Source organism: Mandrillus leucophaeus, unplaced genomic scaffold, assembly GCF_000951045.1.
Source record: "Mandrillus leucophaeus isolate KB7577 unplaced genomic scaffold, Mleu.le_1.0 Scaffold384, whole genome shotgun sequence".
NCBI lineage: Eukaryota > Metazoa > Chordata > Mammalia > Primates > Cercopithecidae > Mandrillus > Mandrillus leucophaeus.
The window spans coordinates 1,571,257-1,588,394 of record NW_012104076.1 but is presented as its reverse complement, the minus strand read 5'-3'; the positions used below and the strand labels follow the sequence as shown (position 1 = coordinate 1,588,394).

Below are 17,138 nucleotides of genomic sequence, written 5' to 3'. Positions count from 1 at the left end.
CACCATTGCACTCCAGCCTGGGCAACAAGAGCGTAACTCCATCTCAAAAAAAACAAAAAAACAAAGAAAAGAAAAGAAAAGAAAAAGAAAAAGAAAAAGAAAAAGAAAAGAAATCAAAAACACAAACTAAGAAAATGAAAAGCTAAATAAAAATAAAAGAAAAATCTCCCAGAAAATAAAGCAAAAAGATGGAGATGAAAAAATTGAAAATTTTTTAAATTAGAAGACTATCCAAGACGTTCAAAATCTAAATAAAGGTGCAGAATGAGAAAATATAAATTTATAACATTAAATAGTCTTATTATTTTGTAAGCATTGTTCTAAGCATTTTACATATATAAACCTATTTATTCTTCACAATAATCTCATGAGATTGGTACTATTATGACCCCTATGACCCAAGTTCACAGGGCTAGTGAGGGGCAGAGCTGAAATTCAACCCTGAAAGCCTGGCTCCATGATACATCCTCTTAACCACTGCACTATAATGTCTCTCTGAAGGGGAGGAAACTATCATAGAAACAAATCCACGGAAATAGGCAGATTCCGAAGGATATAAGTTTCAAACTGAAAGGGCCTACTAAAAGAGCTCAGGTTAAATGCATGGAAATTTCAGAAAACAGGGAACAAAAAAGTAGTTCCTCCAAAGTCCAGAGAGAAATAAATAGGTTTTACACAAAAGACTAAGAAATATGTTTGACTATAAAAATCCCTGAAAGACAGCCAGGGCACGGTGGCTCACGCCTGTAATTCCAGCACTTTCGGAGGCCAAGACGGGCGGATCATGGGGTCAGGAGATTGGAGACCATTCTGGCTAACGTAGTGAAACCCCATCCCTACTAAAAATACAAAAATTAGCTGAGCGTGGTGGTGGGCGCCTGTAGTCCCAGCCACTTGGGAGGCTGAGGCAGGAGAATGGCATGAACCCGCGAGGCAGAGCTTGCAGTAAGCTGAGATAGCACCAATGCACTCCAGCCTGGGAGACAGAGCAAGACTCCGTCACAAAAAAAAAAATTAAAAAATTAAAAATCCCTGAAAGACAACCTAGGCAATACCACCCCGGACATAGGAACACGCAAAGATGTCATGACAAAGATGCCTCAAGCAATCACAACAAAAGCAAAAACTGACAAATGGGATCTAATTAAACTTAAGACCTTCTTCACGGCCAAAAAACTATCAACGGTGTAAACAGACGTCCTAGAGAATGGGAAACAAATATTCGCAAATTATACACCTGACAAAGGTCTAATATCCAGCATCTATAAGCAACTTAAATTTATGAGAAAAAAAAATTCAAAAGTAGGCAAAGGACATAAAAAGATACTTTTCAAGAGAAGACATACATGCAGCCAACAAGCATATGAAACAAAGTTCAGTATCAGTGATCATTAAAGAAATGCAAATCAAAACCACAATGAGATACCATCCCACACTAGTCAGAATGGCTATTATTAAAAAGTCAAAAAATAAGGCCAGGCGCAGTGGCTCATGCCTGTAATTCCAGCACTTCGGGAGGCCAAGGCGGATAGATCACCTGAGGTCAGGAGTTTAAGACCAGCCTGGCCAATATGGCAAAATCCCATCTCTACTAAAAAATACAAAAATTAGCTGGACGTTGTGGCGGGCGCCTATAATCCCAGCTACTCGGGAGGCTGAGGCAAGGAGAACTGCTTGAACCTGGGAGGAGGAGGTTGCAGTGAGCTGAGATCACACCACTACACTCCAGCCTGGGCGAAAGAGCGAGACTCCATCTCAAAAAAAAAAAAAAAAAGTCAAAAAATAATAGATGGGGGCAGGGTTGCAGGAAAAAAGGGAACACTTATATACTAATGATAGAGAATGTAAATTAGTTCAACCATTCTGGAAAGCAACGTGGTGATTCCTCAGAGAGCTTAAAACAGAACTACTATTCAACCCAGCAACCCCATTACTAGGTATACACCCAGAGGAAAATAAATCATTCTACCATAAAGACACATGTATACAAATGTTCACTGCAGCACTATCCACAATAGCAAAGGCATAGAATCAACCTAACTGCCCATCAGTGACAGACTGGATAAAGAAAATGTGGTACATATACACCATAGGATACTATGCAGTCATAAAAAATAATGAGATCATGTCTTTTGTGGGAACATGAATGGAGCTAGAGGCCATTATCCTTAGCAAACTAACCCAGGAAAGGAAAACCAAATACCACATGTTCTCACTTATAAATGGGAACTAAATGATAACTCATGGACACAAAGAAAAAAATAATGGACTACTTAAGAGTAAAGGGTGTGGGAAGGAAGAGGAGCAGAGGAAAAAAAAAAATGGAAGAGGAACAGAAAAATAACTACTGGGTACTAGGCTTAGTACCTGGGTGACGGATGGAATAATCTGTACAACAGATCCCCATAGCATGAGTTTGCCTATATAACAAACCTGCACATGTACCCCTGAACCTAAAATAAAAGTTTTTAAAAAAAGTCTGACATCATTTCTCAACAAAAACACTGGAAATTAGGAAATAATGATGCAATGCCTGACAAAATTCCAAGGGAAAAATCATTTCTAACTTAGAATTTTATACCCAACAAGTCACCATCCAAAGACAAGACTATAAGAAAGACAATTTCAGATCTGCCAGGCCTCAAAATATTTATCTCCCATGAATTTTCTCAGGAGGCTAATGGAACATTTACTCCACCAAAATGAGAAAGAGAAAGACATGGGATTCTAGAAGTTGGGTACTCAACACAAGAAAACAGCAGAGGGATTTCCAGGATAGTGATGGGAGGAAATACTAAGATGACACATGTGCAGCAAAGCACTTAAAGGGAAATCTGTTCTAGCAGGACTGGTCAAAGCCTCCAGGAGTGATTTATTTAAGAAGATGAAAACATGCCAGGTGCAGTGGCTCACACCTGTAATCCCAGCACTTTGGGAGGCCAAAGCAGGAGGATCACTTGAGTCCAGGAGGTTAAGATTGCAGTGAGCCATGATTATGCCACTGCATTACAGCCTGGGTGACTGAACAAAATGCTGTCTTTAAAAAAGGAAGAAGAAGGAGAAGGAGAAGGAAAAGGAGCGGAGAAGAAGAACAAGAAGAAGAAGAAGACAAAAAACATATTGAGAGAGATTTATGTAATTTGTTTGGAGCATGAAGTTGAATTCCTGGTAAGTTCATAGAAACTAAGTAAACAAACCAAATAAGAAAGCAGGTAATTATTAATCCAAGCAAAATAAATTGTAAAAGAAAGTAAAAAATGTCACTGAATACTACTACATGGGCTCAACTTAGTTTTCATAACTACAATAATGTAAACATTGAATAACTAATCTAAGATTATAATATCACTAAATGAAGAGAACAGAATGGGAAGCAGGCAGGAATGAGAACTAAATTATGATCCTCTGTACCAGGACGTCAGTAGATAACACTTAAAACTAAAAAAATCAATTAACAACATGAAAAAAATTTTTAAGAGATGAAAAATACCACCTCAGAAAGTTGAAAAAATGATTGTTTTTAGGAATCTAGAAAGTGGATTTGCCTCAAAGAAATTAGTACTGCCGTTTTCTGTAATGACACTAAATAAACTTTATAGCACAATGGATTATTTAAATAATGTGCATACATAACTTTAATTTTTAAAATAAGACTAAAATAAAACTGAGATAATCAATGAAACCAAAATTTGGTTCTTTGAAAAGAGCAATAAAGTTAATAAACCTTTGGATAGATTGACAAAGAAAAAAAAGAAAAAACTCATATTATGAAAATAATGAAGAAGGAAACATCATTACCATCTAGAAGGATTATAAGGGAATACTCTGTATAACAGTATACCAACAAATTAACCAAATCAGATCAAATGGATGAATTCCTAGAAAAACACAAATTACTGAAACTAACTCAAAGGAAATAAAAAATCTGGATAGATCTTTAACAGATAAGGATATTGTATTATCTAACCACAGAGAAAGCCCAAGCACAGATAGCTTCACTGGCAAATTCTACCAAACATGTAAAGAAAAAATAATACCAATCTTTACATAACAGGAGAAAACACTTTCCAACCCATTCTATGAACCTGGCATTACTCGAATACCAAAACCAGACTAAGTTATCACAAGAGGGGAAAACAGATTAATATCCCTCATGAATACAGATGGAAAAATCCTCAACAAAACATTAGCAAACTAAGTAGCTGGGCATGATGGCATCTGCCTGTAATCCCAGCTACTTGGGAGGCTGAGGTGGGGGGATCACTTGAGCACAGGAGTTCAAGGCTGCAGTGAGCTATGATCACCACTGTACACTGGCCTGGGTGACAGAGTAAGACTTCATCTCAAAAAAAAAAAAATCGGGCAAACCAAATCCAGCAACATCTTAAAAAGATAATACAACATGACTAAGCAGGATGTATCTCAAAAATATAAAATTGGGATAACATCTGAAAATTAATTGATGTAATACACAATTTTAACAAAATAAAGAGGCTAGGTATGATGGCTCATGTCTGTAATCCCAGCACTTTGGGAGGTCAAGGCAGGAGGATAGCTTGAGGCCAGGAGTTCAAGGCTAAGTGCCTATAGTTCCAGCTACTCAGAAGGCTGAGGCCAACCACTTAAGCTCAGGAGTTTGAGGTTGCAGTGAGGTATGACCAGACCACTGTAATCAAGTCTGGGTGACAGAGCAAGACGCTGTCTCTAAAATTAGTTAATTAATTAATTAATTAAATAGAAGACAAAAACTACATGATCATCTCAATGGATGCAGAAAAAGCATTTGACAAAATCCGACACCTATTCATGATAAAAACTATTAACAAACTACAAGAAAATTTCCACACTTGAAAAAGGACATCTACAAATAGCCTACAGCTGGCATCATACTTAACAGTGAAAGACTAAACGCTTCCTGTAAGATCTGAAACAAGAAAAAGAAATCTGCTATTAAAACTTCTAGTCAAGATGTACTAGAGATGTAGATGGTGCAATCATGCAACACAAAAGAAATAAAAGGCAAGCATACTGGAAAAGAAGTAAAACTGTCTTTAATTACAAAGGACATGATTCTGAAAGAAAATCCTAGAAATCCACTAAGAAAAAACAGACTAAGGCCGGGCGCGGTGGCTCAAGCCTGTAATCCCAGCACTTTAGGAGGCCGAGACGGGCAGATCACGAGGTCAGGAGATCGAGACCATCCTGGCTAACACCGTGAAATCCCGTCTCTACTAAAAATACAAAAAACTAGCCAGGCGAGGTGGCGGGCGCCTGTAGTCCCAGCTACGCGGGAGGCTGAGGCAGGAGAATGGTATAAACCCGGGAGGTGGAGTTTGCAGTGAGCTGAGATCCGGCCACAGTACTCCAGCCTGGGCGACAGAGCGAGACTTCATCTCAGAAAAAAAAAAAAAAAAAGGAAAAAACAGACTAGAACTAAAATCAATTTCAGCAAGGTCACAGAATACAAGATCAATATACAAAAATCAATTATACTTCTATATACTAGCAATGAACAATCAAGAAAACAATCCCATTTATAACAGCATCAAAAAGAATAAAATAAATTTAACAAAAGAAATGCAAGGCCAGGGATGGTGGCTCATGCCTGATCCCAGCACTTTGGGAAGCCAAGGTAGGAGGATCATTTGAGGCCAGGAGTTCAAGACCAGCCTGAGAAACAGCAAGATCTTGTCTCGACAAAAATAAAAAAAATTGGCCAGGCATGGTGGCACATGCCTGTAGTCCTGGCTACTCAGGAGGCTGAGGCAGGAGGATCACTTGAACTCAGGAGTTTGAGGCCACAGTGAGCCAGTATCATGCCACTGCACTCTAGCCTGGGCAACAGAGCAAGATCTTGTCTCAAAAAAAAAAAAAAAAGTGAAAGATTTTTACACTGAAAAATACAAAATGTTGTTGAAAGAAGTTGAAAAGCTAAACAAATGGAAAGACATTCCATATTCACATTCATGTAAGGAAAACTCAACATTATTAAAATGGCAATTCTCCCCAAATTACTCTACATAGTCAATATAATCCCTATTAAAACCCCAACAGACATTTTTGCAGAAACTGAAAAGCTAATCCTAAAATTTGGAAAGACAAAGAATTCAAAATAGCCAAAACAATCTTGAAGAAGAACAAATGGGAAAACGTTTGCTTCCTAATTTCAAAACTTACTATAAAGCTACAGTAATCAAGACAATGTGGTTTTGGATTAAGAACAGACATGTACACCTGTAATCCCAGCACTGTGGAAGGCGAAGGCCGGTGGATCATGAGGTCAGGAGTTCAAGACCAGCCTGCCCAAGATGGTGAAACCCCATCTCTACTAAAAATACAAAAATTAGCTGGGCACAGTGGCAGGCACCTGTAGTCCCAGCTATGCGGGAGACTGAGGCAGGAGAACAACTTGAACCCGGAGGGCAGAGGTTGCAGTGAGATCACACCACTGCACTCCAGCCTTGACACAAAGTGAGACTCCGCCTCAAAAAAAAAAAAAAAAAAAAAGAACAGACATGTAGATCAATATATCAGAGTTAAGACTTAGAAATAAACCTATACTTACACATGGCTAAGTAATTTTCAACAGAAGTACCAAGGCAATTCAATAGGGAAAGGTGAGTCTTATCAACAATGCTGCTGCTGGAACAACTGTCTATCCACATGCGAAGAGACAAATTTAGACCCTGACCTCATACCATACACAAAAAGTAACTTAAAATAGAGCACTGAATATAAGAGCTAAAATTATAAAACTTCTAGAAGAAAACATAGAAGAAAAATCTTCATGACCTTAAGTTAGTCAGAGATTTCTTTTTTTTTTTTTTTTTGTCTCAGCTCACTGCAAGCTCCGCCTCCTGGGTTCACGCCATTCTCCTGCCTCAGCCTCCCGAGTAGCTGGGACTACAGGCGCCCGCCACCTCGCCCGGCTAGTTTTTTGTATTTTTTTAGTAGAGACGGGGTTTCACCATGTTAGCTAGGATGGTCTTGATCTTGTGACCTCGTGATCCGCCCGTCTCGGCCTCCCAAAGTGCTGGGATTACAGGCTTGAGCCTCCGCGCCCAGCCAGAGATTTCTTATATACGAAACCAAAAGCACAACTCCTACAGGAAAAGAACTGATAAACTGAACTTCATCAAAGTTAAAAACTTTGTGCATTTCCATAGACGTTATTAAGAAAATGAAAAGTCAAGCCACTAAACAGGAGAAAAATGTTTGCATATCATATATCTTTTTTGTTGTTGTTGAGACAAAGTCTCGCTCTGTCACCCTGGCTCAAGTACAGTGGCAGGATCTCGGCTCACTGCAATCTCCACCTCCCAGGTTCAAATGATTCTCATGCCTTAGCCTCTGGAGTATCTGGGACCACACAGGGACACCACCATGCCCAGCTAATTTTCATACTTTTTTGTAGAGATGGGGTTTCGCCATGTTGGCCAGGCCGGTCTCAAACTCCTGGGCTCAAGCAATCCACCCACCTCAGCCTCCCAAAGTGCCGGGATTACAGGCATGAGTTACTGCACCAGGCCAGCAAATAAGATATCTGATAAAGGACTTGCATTCCAAATATACATAAACTCTTAAAGCTCAATAACATGAAAATAAATAACACAATTTAAAAATAAACAAAAGATCTGAAGAGACATTTCACCAATGAAGATATATGAATGACCAAAAAGCACATGCAAAGATGTTCAACATCATTAATCATCAGGAAAATTCAAATTATAACCTCAATAACATACAACTTCACACTCACCAAAATGGCTAAATTGAAAAAGTCAGATAAAAACCAGTATTGGTCAGGATATGGAGAAACTGAAACCCTCAACTATTGCTAGTGATAATATAAAATGATCCAGCCACTTGAGAACACAATTTGGCAGTTTCTTGAAAATTTTAACATAAATTTACTATATGATACAGCATTGCTGCTCCTAAGAATCTACTCAAGGGAAACAAAAACATATGTCAACACAAAGACATATGCAAATGTGCACAGCAGCATTATTCATAGTACTCAAAAAGTGGAAACAACTCAAATGTCTGTCAACTGGTACATGGGCATAATGTGGCATATCCACACAATGGAATACTATCAGCAACAAAAAGAAACGAAGTGCTGCTACATGCTACAACTTGACAAACCTCAGGAATACGCCCTGTAAAAGAAGCCACAAAAGACCATATATTATGTGATTCCAATTATATGAATTGTTCAGAAAAGGCAAATCTACAGAAACAAAGTAGATTAGTAGATTTTAAATAACTGTATCCAAATTCTAGAATTACAAAAAGCAATTTAGCCATTAAAAATTATGACAAGCTGGGGCAATGGTGCATGCCTACAGTTCCAGTTACTTGGGAGGCTGATGCAGGAGGACTGCCTGAGGCCAGGAGTTTTCAGACAGCCTGAGCAACATAACAAGACCCCACTTCATAAAAATTTTAAAATTATGATATATTGATGTGGCAAGAAGTTTCCCCAAAATTGAAAAAGCAGGATACTAAATAAGGTGAAATATTCTAATTTTTAAATACATATTTAAAATTAGCCAGGCGTGGTGGCAGGCACCTGTAATCCCAGCTACTTAAGAGGCTGAGGCAGGAGAACCACTTGAACTTGGGAGGCGGAGGTTGCAGTGAACCAAGATCACGCCACTGCACTCCAACTTGGGCAATAGAGCAAGACTCTGTCTCAAAAAAAAAAAAAAATTAGGGGGTGAGTAGCTTCAAAAGCTAAGTGGAAAACATTTGTGTAGCAAATTTACAGGTAAATTACATGTTAGTCTTGGTACTTGTCCCACCCACACGTCCTTGCTGAAAACGCAGTCTAGATCAGTCCTTCTCAAACTAAATATAAGGAGGGACTATCTTTACCCCACCCCATGATGATTTTGTAAAATATATTTAATGCATTATTTTTCAAGAAATTTTAAAAACAGAATACAACCCCAAATGTTTTATTCTTAGATTCAGCAAACAGAATATTACTCTGTTACATGACTATAAAAGTTTCTAAACATTTACTTTTAATTTCAGTACTTATTTCTTTGTAAAGCACACTTAGGAGAGAGTGGCACTACCCTACTTGGTCCAGTTTTATATTATAGACTCCACCTACCAAAGGTGAATGAACTAAAGGTAGGCGCCACACCCAAAGGCAGAAATCAATGGTACAAAAAAGATGAGCAACAGCAATTAGGTGTTACTTCTCGGAGGGTAAACTGAGAGATACCAAGTAAGGAAGTGAAACAGCCACGGGAGCTAAGACTAAATGAATGCTTAAACAGTAGCCATGAATTAGAGCTGGGCCAATGAAGAAAGAGGAATTAAAGCCACAGAGGTTAAAGAAAACAAAACAGAATTGTAAATAAGAAAAAATACAATGGAAAGATTTAGAGTAGTGGAAAAGAACAAGCAAGTCTCTAGTAACAGGAGGAAGTTCAGACACACGGACTTTTGTGGTCCAAATTAATAAAGGAGCACAAAATCCCCATAAAGTCTCTAGATTCAGTTCCAATTCTTATGAGGCTTCATTCATGCTCCTTCAGTCCCACAGAATTTCTACTCCCCTTACCATCCCACGAGAATTCTTACAATTAGCTCTACCAACCACTGACTTCTCCCTGATCCTTGCAACTAAAAGCATTCTTCAACTAAAAGGAGAGACTAGAGGCTTACCTTTGGGTATCACCAGTGCCATTACTTAAAGTATTCAAATTCATGATGTTTTCCAACTCTTTCAAAATATCCCGCTGTTTCTTAATGACATATTTCTTTCTTGGTGATTAAAATTGTCCAAGATGTCTGTGGCTTACAGGTTAGATGATCTAAGGTCTGTTAAAATAGTAGATGACACAATAGCAGTTTGAGTCCTGATAGTATTGGAGATTTTTCTTGTTTTTTGGCTTATTTGTATTTTTTAAATTATTGTATAACACACATGAATACTGGTATTCCAAAAAGCTATAATGTTTTACTATATTTCTTTCAAAAAGGATTGGAAGCCGGAATCATGGTATGCACCTGTAGTCCTAGCTACTTCGGAGGCTGAGGCAAGAGGATGACCTGAGCCCAGGGTTCGAGGCCAGCCTGGGCAACATAGTGAAACCATTTCTAAAAAATATTTTTGTCTAATAACAATTTTAAAATAAAAAGGATTGAAAACAACAATGACAAAATGTTAAAAAGGTGTTCCTTATTATAAGAAAGAAGTAATGATGAAACTATTAGATTATTTTCTCAAATGAAAAACAAATTATCTAAATAGTAAAAACTTATTCTTGAAAACATAAAAAGAGTATGCAGTGCCTATCTCTAGGGCATAAAATTCAGTTTGAAAGAAAATGAAGTCCAGGGACATTTTTGGGTCCCCAAAGCCTTTTTCATAAATGAGACATCAAAGATGACAAGGTATTCCCAACCAAAAGATCACATGATAACTTTCAAAGTCCTTCTCCCAAGCAATCAAAGAGGAAGAAGGGAAGTGAAGAGTATCTGTCACTTACTCTGGCCTACCTTTTGGAACCTTCTTCTACAGGAGATATTTGAAATTATACAGAGCCAAAGTAAGTTACTTTACCACAGTGTTAGGAGTCTCTGGGTAAACATTTTAAACAGAGAAATAACAATAATTAAGCCCAAATACACACAAATACAAATATGCCAAAAGGGTCTCCTGGTGTCCCTAGTGGAAGTTCGGAATCCTAAGAAAGACCGTAAGCTTTGGACTCAGAAAGATCTTAATTAAGACTCTAATAAATATCTTACAAGTATGTGGCCTTTGGGCAAGTTACTTAAAACTCTTTGGCCTGTTTCCTCAACCATATAAAGGGAATAACTGTATCAATCTCATATATTTAAAATCCAGTAATATATTCAGCACATATTCAGTGCCCAGCCACCACCCATTTATATTACTAAACACAGAACTCTCTGAAAAAATACAATGATCCCTGATAAAGGAAGGCAGTGAGTGATACTTGGGGTGATTCAGTCTAGGGGAAAGCTGTAATAAATAATTGATAAATGAAATTGTAGGTGTATGGAGATATCTAGACCTCAGGGAGATCAACGAAAAAAAAGGAACTATAAAACAAATAAGCAGACTGAGATGGAGACTGTATCTCAGTGCTGAGAACTGACTAACAGCTCCTACATATAGATCCAAAAGATCTTTACAACAGTGATTCACGTGGCTGATTGAACAGTCTGACCTAGGACAGAGGTTGGAATTTTGGCCAAGATGATGTGGGAATGGGGAGATCCCATCTCTCTAGGGACTTGAAAGACTAGGTGGGAAATAGTGGTAGACAAATGAATCCACCATCATTCATCTACTGAGCACCTACTACAGCGTCAAGCACTGTACTTGGTATTTTATATATAGAATTGTGATCCTTACAACACTGCAATGTAAGGATTATCCCATTTTTCTACCAAGAAAACCAAGACTGAGATTAAAAGTAACTTGAGCCAGGTGTGGTGGCTCACGCCTGTAATCCCAGCACTTTGGGAGGCTGAGGCGGGCAGATCACCTGAGGCTGGGAGTTCTAAACCAGCCTGACCAACATGGAGAAAACCCATCTCTACTAAAAATACAAAATCAGCCGGGCGTGGTGGCACATGCCTGTAATTCCAGCTACTCAGGAGGCTGAGGCGGGAGAATCACTTGAACCTGGGAGGCGGAGGTTGCAGTCAGCCAAGATCGCACCATTGCACTCCAGCCTGGGCAACAAGAGTGAAACTCCGTCTCAAAAACAAACAAACAAACAAAAAAGTAGTAACTTGAAAAAGTCGCAGACTTACAGAACCAAGATTCCAACTCATAACTCTCTAACACTGAAGTCTAAGTTCCTTCTACAAGGCCACTGATAACACATAAAGCTGAACTGTAAGTTACCTTACCTGAGGGTTATTATCCTCCCTTTTTAAGAAAACTCATCTGATTCAGAGAGGCTCAACTGTCTTGCCCAAAGCCATTCAGCTATTAAGTGGGGGGCACCAAGGAATCTCTATCAAGCTCTTCAAATACTGTCCCAAAATCTTGTCACCTTATCACCACGCTCCTAAAGGTCAGACCCCAGGGAAACTTCCTTCAGAATGAAAGTAAGAGTTAGAACCTAGAAGGAATGGACCCTTCTGTATTTAAGAGTAATGTCCAAAGCACAAAAGCATGTACATGAAATATTCCTGTTTTGTTGAAAAGTTTAAATACACACACACACAGGTGGCACAACAGGCATAAACAGACCTCTATTTATCTCTTAGGAAAATAATTTCAGATAGTTAGGGCCCTAATCATGTTTTTGTATATTGGGCAGAGAAGTGTGGGAAGAAGAAGTTATCAAACTTTTAATAAAATTGTTTCAATAAGGTTAATCATCATACTTCAGTGCATTATTTTGGCATCTAACATCTTCATATCTGAATGGTCCTCTAGAGAGATAGCATCTTCCATAGCTCAGGAGCAAGTTTCATCTACTTCTAGCTCATTGATATATAACCAGTAGAATACAGCAAAGATGAAGGGATGCCATTCCTATGATTACATTATATAAGACTTTTATCTTAGCAGACTGAATGACAATCTCCTGCTGGCCTTAAAGAAGCAAAGTGTCAGGCCGGGCACAGTGGCTCACGCCTGTAATCCCAGCACTTAGGGAGGCCGAGGTGGGTGGATCACGAGGTCAGGAGTTCAAGACCAGCCTGGCTCAGATGGTGAAACCCCGTCTCTACTAAAAATAAAGAAAATTAGCCAGGCGTGGTGGTGAGCACCTGTAATCCCAGCTACTCGGGAGGCTGAGGTAGGAGAATTGCTTGAACCCAGGAGGCAGAGATTGCAATGAGCCGAGATTGCACCACTGCACTCCAGCCTGGGCTACAGAGTGAGACCCCATCTCAAAAAAAAAAAAAAAGGCAAAGTGTCATGCTGTGAACTGCCTATGGAAGAGGCCACATGGCAAAGAACTGCAGGCAGCATCTTGAACCTAAGGTGAAAAAAAGTTGAGTAACAGACAGGTAAGACAGGAAAATGGGTTTCCACACCAGCTCTGCCTGTGTGTCTTTTATCAAGTCTTCTTTTTTTTTTAAATTTACTTCATCTTCCTTGCCGATATCAGCTCCTGATAACATAGAGAACGAGGATTTACCTCTCTGTGTGTTCTAGGAAGACTAAATCAATGAAGGACCAAAGTTGATATGGTCAGTGGCTCAATTTGAACTATGATAGGATTCCCATGCAATTGAGCATGGCAGAGAAGGTGCAGTAAAACCTCCTTCCTATTCTTCCACCAGGTGAAAAGGCAAGGAATGATGAGGACAGTCAAGTAGGGAGTTACAGTACAGTAATGAAAATGTCAATGGAATATGAAGCTAAGTTAACGAACTGCAGTGCCCTTAGAGTATTTATTTTTGACTTTACTTGAAACTTCCACAAAGTTAAAATACACAATTTGGCCAAACTATGTGAGTAATTAAAAATTCCTTATGACATGCAATCAAAATCAGCCTTTTTCTTCTTCAATATTTAACTATAAATATTACTTTCCATTTGAAAATATTCAATTGATCATTATTTGTGAACAAACTGTATGACACAAAGTCATTCCCTGCTGTCATCATTCCAACTGTCACAAAAGTCCCTTCTCCAGGCATTATACTAAAAACTTTCTACATATTATTTCATTTCACTTTACACCGACCCCAAGGGGAAGATAATGCTAATATCCATACTTTATACATGAGGAAACCAGGGCTTACAGATATTCAATCACTTGCCCAAAGTCACATCTCTCACATCTCTAGTGAGAGGGTCAGGATTTACACCCAAGTTAACTGACTACAGAGCTCTGCTGTGTGCCTTGCTATTGGCCCTCAAGACACACTTCATCCCATCCAAGGAAGCATGTAAGACCTCACTTGTCAGGGAAGTATTTCTGCTCTTTGCTAGAGATTTCTTAAAAATATCATTTTTCCCCATATCCAAACTGACAAGCCATGGTCTTCTGAACAAAAGATTACTCAGACCTTCAGTCGATTCTCAATCCAAATAGCACCTTCACAGGTCTGGACCAAAACCAGGCCATCCTGTAGCAGTGATAGATAAAGAAAGGCAAGGTTCAAATTAGCTTTTTATGTTAATGTATTAATAGATTAATCTTTTTTTGATAGTGGAATTGAACTAATCTCACCATTCCTACTAAAATAGATGATGGGATATTATGTATATCATTCATCAATGAGAAGCATTTTTTAAAATAGATTAAAGGGTAATTGAGGCCAAGGGATCAGTGATTCGGACATCCTGAGAGGAGGTGCCAGCCAGAAAGGCGAATCTACTTGAGATTTCGGAGCCACTACTGGTAAAAAATTTTTCTACCTCACATCTGAGTCCTTCAGTTGGTCATCCCAAATGTACTCATCTTTTAGTGTGTCTGCTCAGATCAGAGGAAAAATGACGGATGGGTGGATGAAAAGATAGAAACTCCTATTACTGAGCCACTTACTATATGCCAGATACTGAGATCAGCATTCCTTATTTCATTTAATCCCTTCACCTCTGTAAGATTATTATGCACATTTCACAGATAAGAAAACTGAGGCTTGGAGATGTTGAGTAATTTGTGTAAAAATATTCAGCAGGAGGCCAGGCGCGGTGGCTCACGCCTGTAATCCCAGCACTTCGGGAGGCCGAGACGGGCGGATCACGAGGTCAGGAGATCAAGACCCTCCTGGCTAACACAGTGAAACCCCGCCTCTACTAAAAATACAAAAAATTAGCCGGGCATGGTGGCGGGCGCCTGTAGTCCCAGTTACTCGGGAGGCTGAGGCAGGAGCATGGCGTGAACCTGGGAGGCGGAGCTCGCAGTGAGCCCCGATCCCGCCACTGCACTCCAGCCTGGAGGACAGAGCGAGACTCCATTTCAAAAAAAAAATCAGCCAGAGAATGAGAATTCAAATCCACATCTAGCTAAGTCCATCCTCTTTCACTATGCAATGCTGTCTTCATTAGTAACCGCACCTGTGTTGGAAGTGTTTTTCAGTATAGTTACATAATGAACCTTTAAAGGGAAAGTTTGGTTCTTAACATCAAAACAAGACCAAGACCAAGGGACTGAGACAACCAAAACGTTTTAGAATCAAATGAGACTTTAGAGACTAAGTCCATCCTCCTTATCTGACAGATAAGGAACCTAACACCTAGGAAGGTTAGGTGATTTGCCTGCGGGGACGCAGCTCATAAATGGCTGAGCCAAGACTAATACAGAACGCTACAAACTAAGACTATGCCCTTCATCTTTCCTCTTAGCAGCTTGCACCGCCTTTGTTTCCTCTGCATTTTATGAAAAACCATGTTCATCTTCTGCTCTACCATTGTTTTGTTGAGAGTAGGCACTAGCTGTTAAACAAAACAAGTGACAAAAGCGTATGTTCTTTTCTCCAATATTATGAAAACCATAAAACATCGGTATGTCATGTATTCAAAAGAGCTGGACACCAACTCTTTCTAATAAAGACGTATTTATCTTATTTACATAAAATGTATACATGAAATACGTATTTTCCTAGGATCAATATCATAATGGAATAAAAAATTCAAAAAGCTCCATTTCTGCAGAAAATTTACAGCTTAGGGAAAACGCACAGCCGACTCAGATTCTAAGTCTCTCAGACTCTGAGACTTGGAGGATAGGCAGAAGCTGCAGGTGACAGTCTAGCACAACTCATTCTCGTTTATCAAACATTTGTAGAGTGTCTAGTGTGTGGCCGGCATTTAAAAAGGGGAGAGGGGGCAGAAAGACGTGGTACCTATCCTCGAGGGGATTACTGATTCTCGGGAAGGAAAGCGCTCCGCAGCAGTAAACCTAAGAAGCTCCAAGTCTCGGTCCTCTGCCTCCCCTCTGGTCCCTATCCGGCGCTCTGGTAGAGCGGCAGCGATCTCCGGCTAGGATGCTCCACGCAGATCTTCCTCCAGGTGGGCGGGGAGACCCAGCCCAAGGAGCTGGAGGCGTGCCCCAAAGGCGACGCCAAAAGTCCCAGGGCCGCCCCAAACTCACTCAGGGGCGCCTACAACCCTCTCAACACCTCCCTCCCAGGTCGTTCGCCTCGAAGGCCCCACACCGTGCGGTTACCTCAGGGGTCTCGCGTGATCCATGCTGCACACCCAAGACCCCAAGAGCCGCTCGAAGTCTCAGGGATAGAAGGAGGCTCAGGCAGCCCACGGGGATAAGAGCAAAAACTGTAGGAACACGACGGACTCTAGGACCCGGGAGGAGGGGGACAAAGAGCAAAGGGGTACAAGAGGGGACGAGCCCCCGGGAGGTGAAGTTTACAACTGCCACTTCCGGAGCTGAAAACACTCGGCTTCTCTCGCAGACCTTCCCAGACTTTCAAAGGTCAACACAACTCAAGCCCGGCCCCGCTTCTTCCTCCCGCCTCCCGCAGCCCTCAGCCTGCAGCTCCGGGATACGTACTCCGAGAACGCTGGCTCGGATTGGAAGAGCCCGCCCGCCAAGCAGCGCGCCTTCGCTGAGGGACGAACGGGCGCATGCGCCGTTGCTGGGGAGCGGCGGGCTCGAGACTGCACGCGCTCCCGCTCCAGGAGCTCCGCGTCCCCGCGAGGGTGCGCACTGCCCACGCGCTGCTGTGGCTGTTCAGCGTGAGGTGCATGCTTTCCTGTCTCAGTCGCCAGAGCCGTGTGGAAATGCAGATTTCCGGCTTCTAACCCCTTTTCCCTGCCTGCTGAATAAAAACCTAAGAGATCGGATCCCAGATCCTGCTTTTTGAAACTGGCTCTTCTGCCCATCTTTAGAGCCACAGCAACGGTGGGCTGGTCTCGGGGCCTGAGCAGAAATTCTCTGGGCTCAGGTTCTGCCCAGCTGCCTGGTTAACCTCTGTCTGGACAGCTGTCTGCATGCACAGGGCTTCGTGTCCCCTCCTCCCGTCCCCATTGTATCCCAGCTTGGGGTGGTGTGCAGGGTTGGAAGAATGCATTGATGCTGTTGCAGCGCGTTTCATTATCAACATTACATAACCAGGCACATCGTGGAAAACGCCTCGGAGCCTTAGCATGTGTGTTCCCTATCTCTTTCCTCGCTTCTCTCGCTTTCTCTCTCTCTCTCTCTCTCTCTCTC

General features: G+C 40.7%; 1 protein-coding gene across 2 annotated transcripts in view; it reads right to left on the bottom strand.

Annotated features, from left to right (window-relative positions):
- Positions 1-16,431, bottom strand: part of CCDC171 (coiled-coil domain containing 171) — a 425,369-nt gene extending 408,938 nt beyond the window's left edge. The window contains exons 1-2 of one of the 2 annotated variants that reach the window (XM_011990859.1): positions 16,137-16,431; positions 9,685-9,840 (exon numbers count right to left, since the gene is read on the bottom strand). Coding sequence is in view for 1 of the 2 variants with exons in the window: in XM_011990858.1 (XP_011846248.1) it covers positions 9,685-9,728 (44 nt within the window). In the remaining variant the exon portion in view is untranslated. Of the gene's footprint in view, positions 1-9,684; positions 9,841-15,832 lie in introns of both variants that reach the window. The other variant, XM_011990858.1, reaches the window with a different exon arrangement.
- Positions 16,432-17,138: the final 707 nt, after the last annotated feature.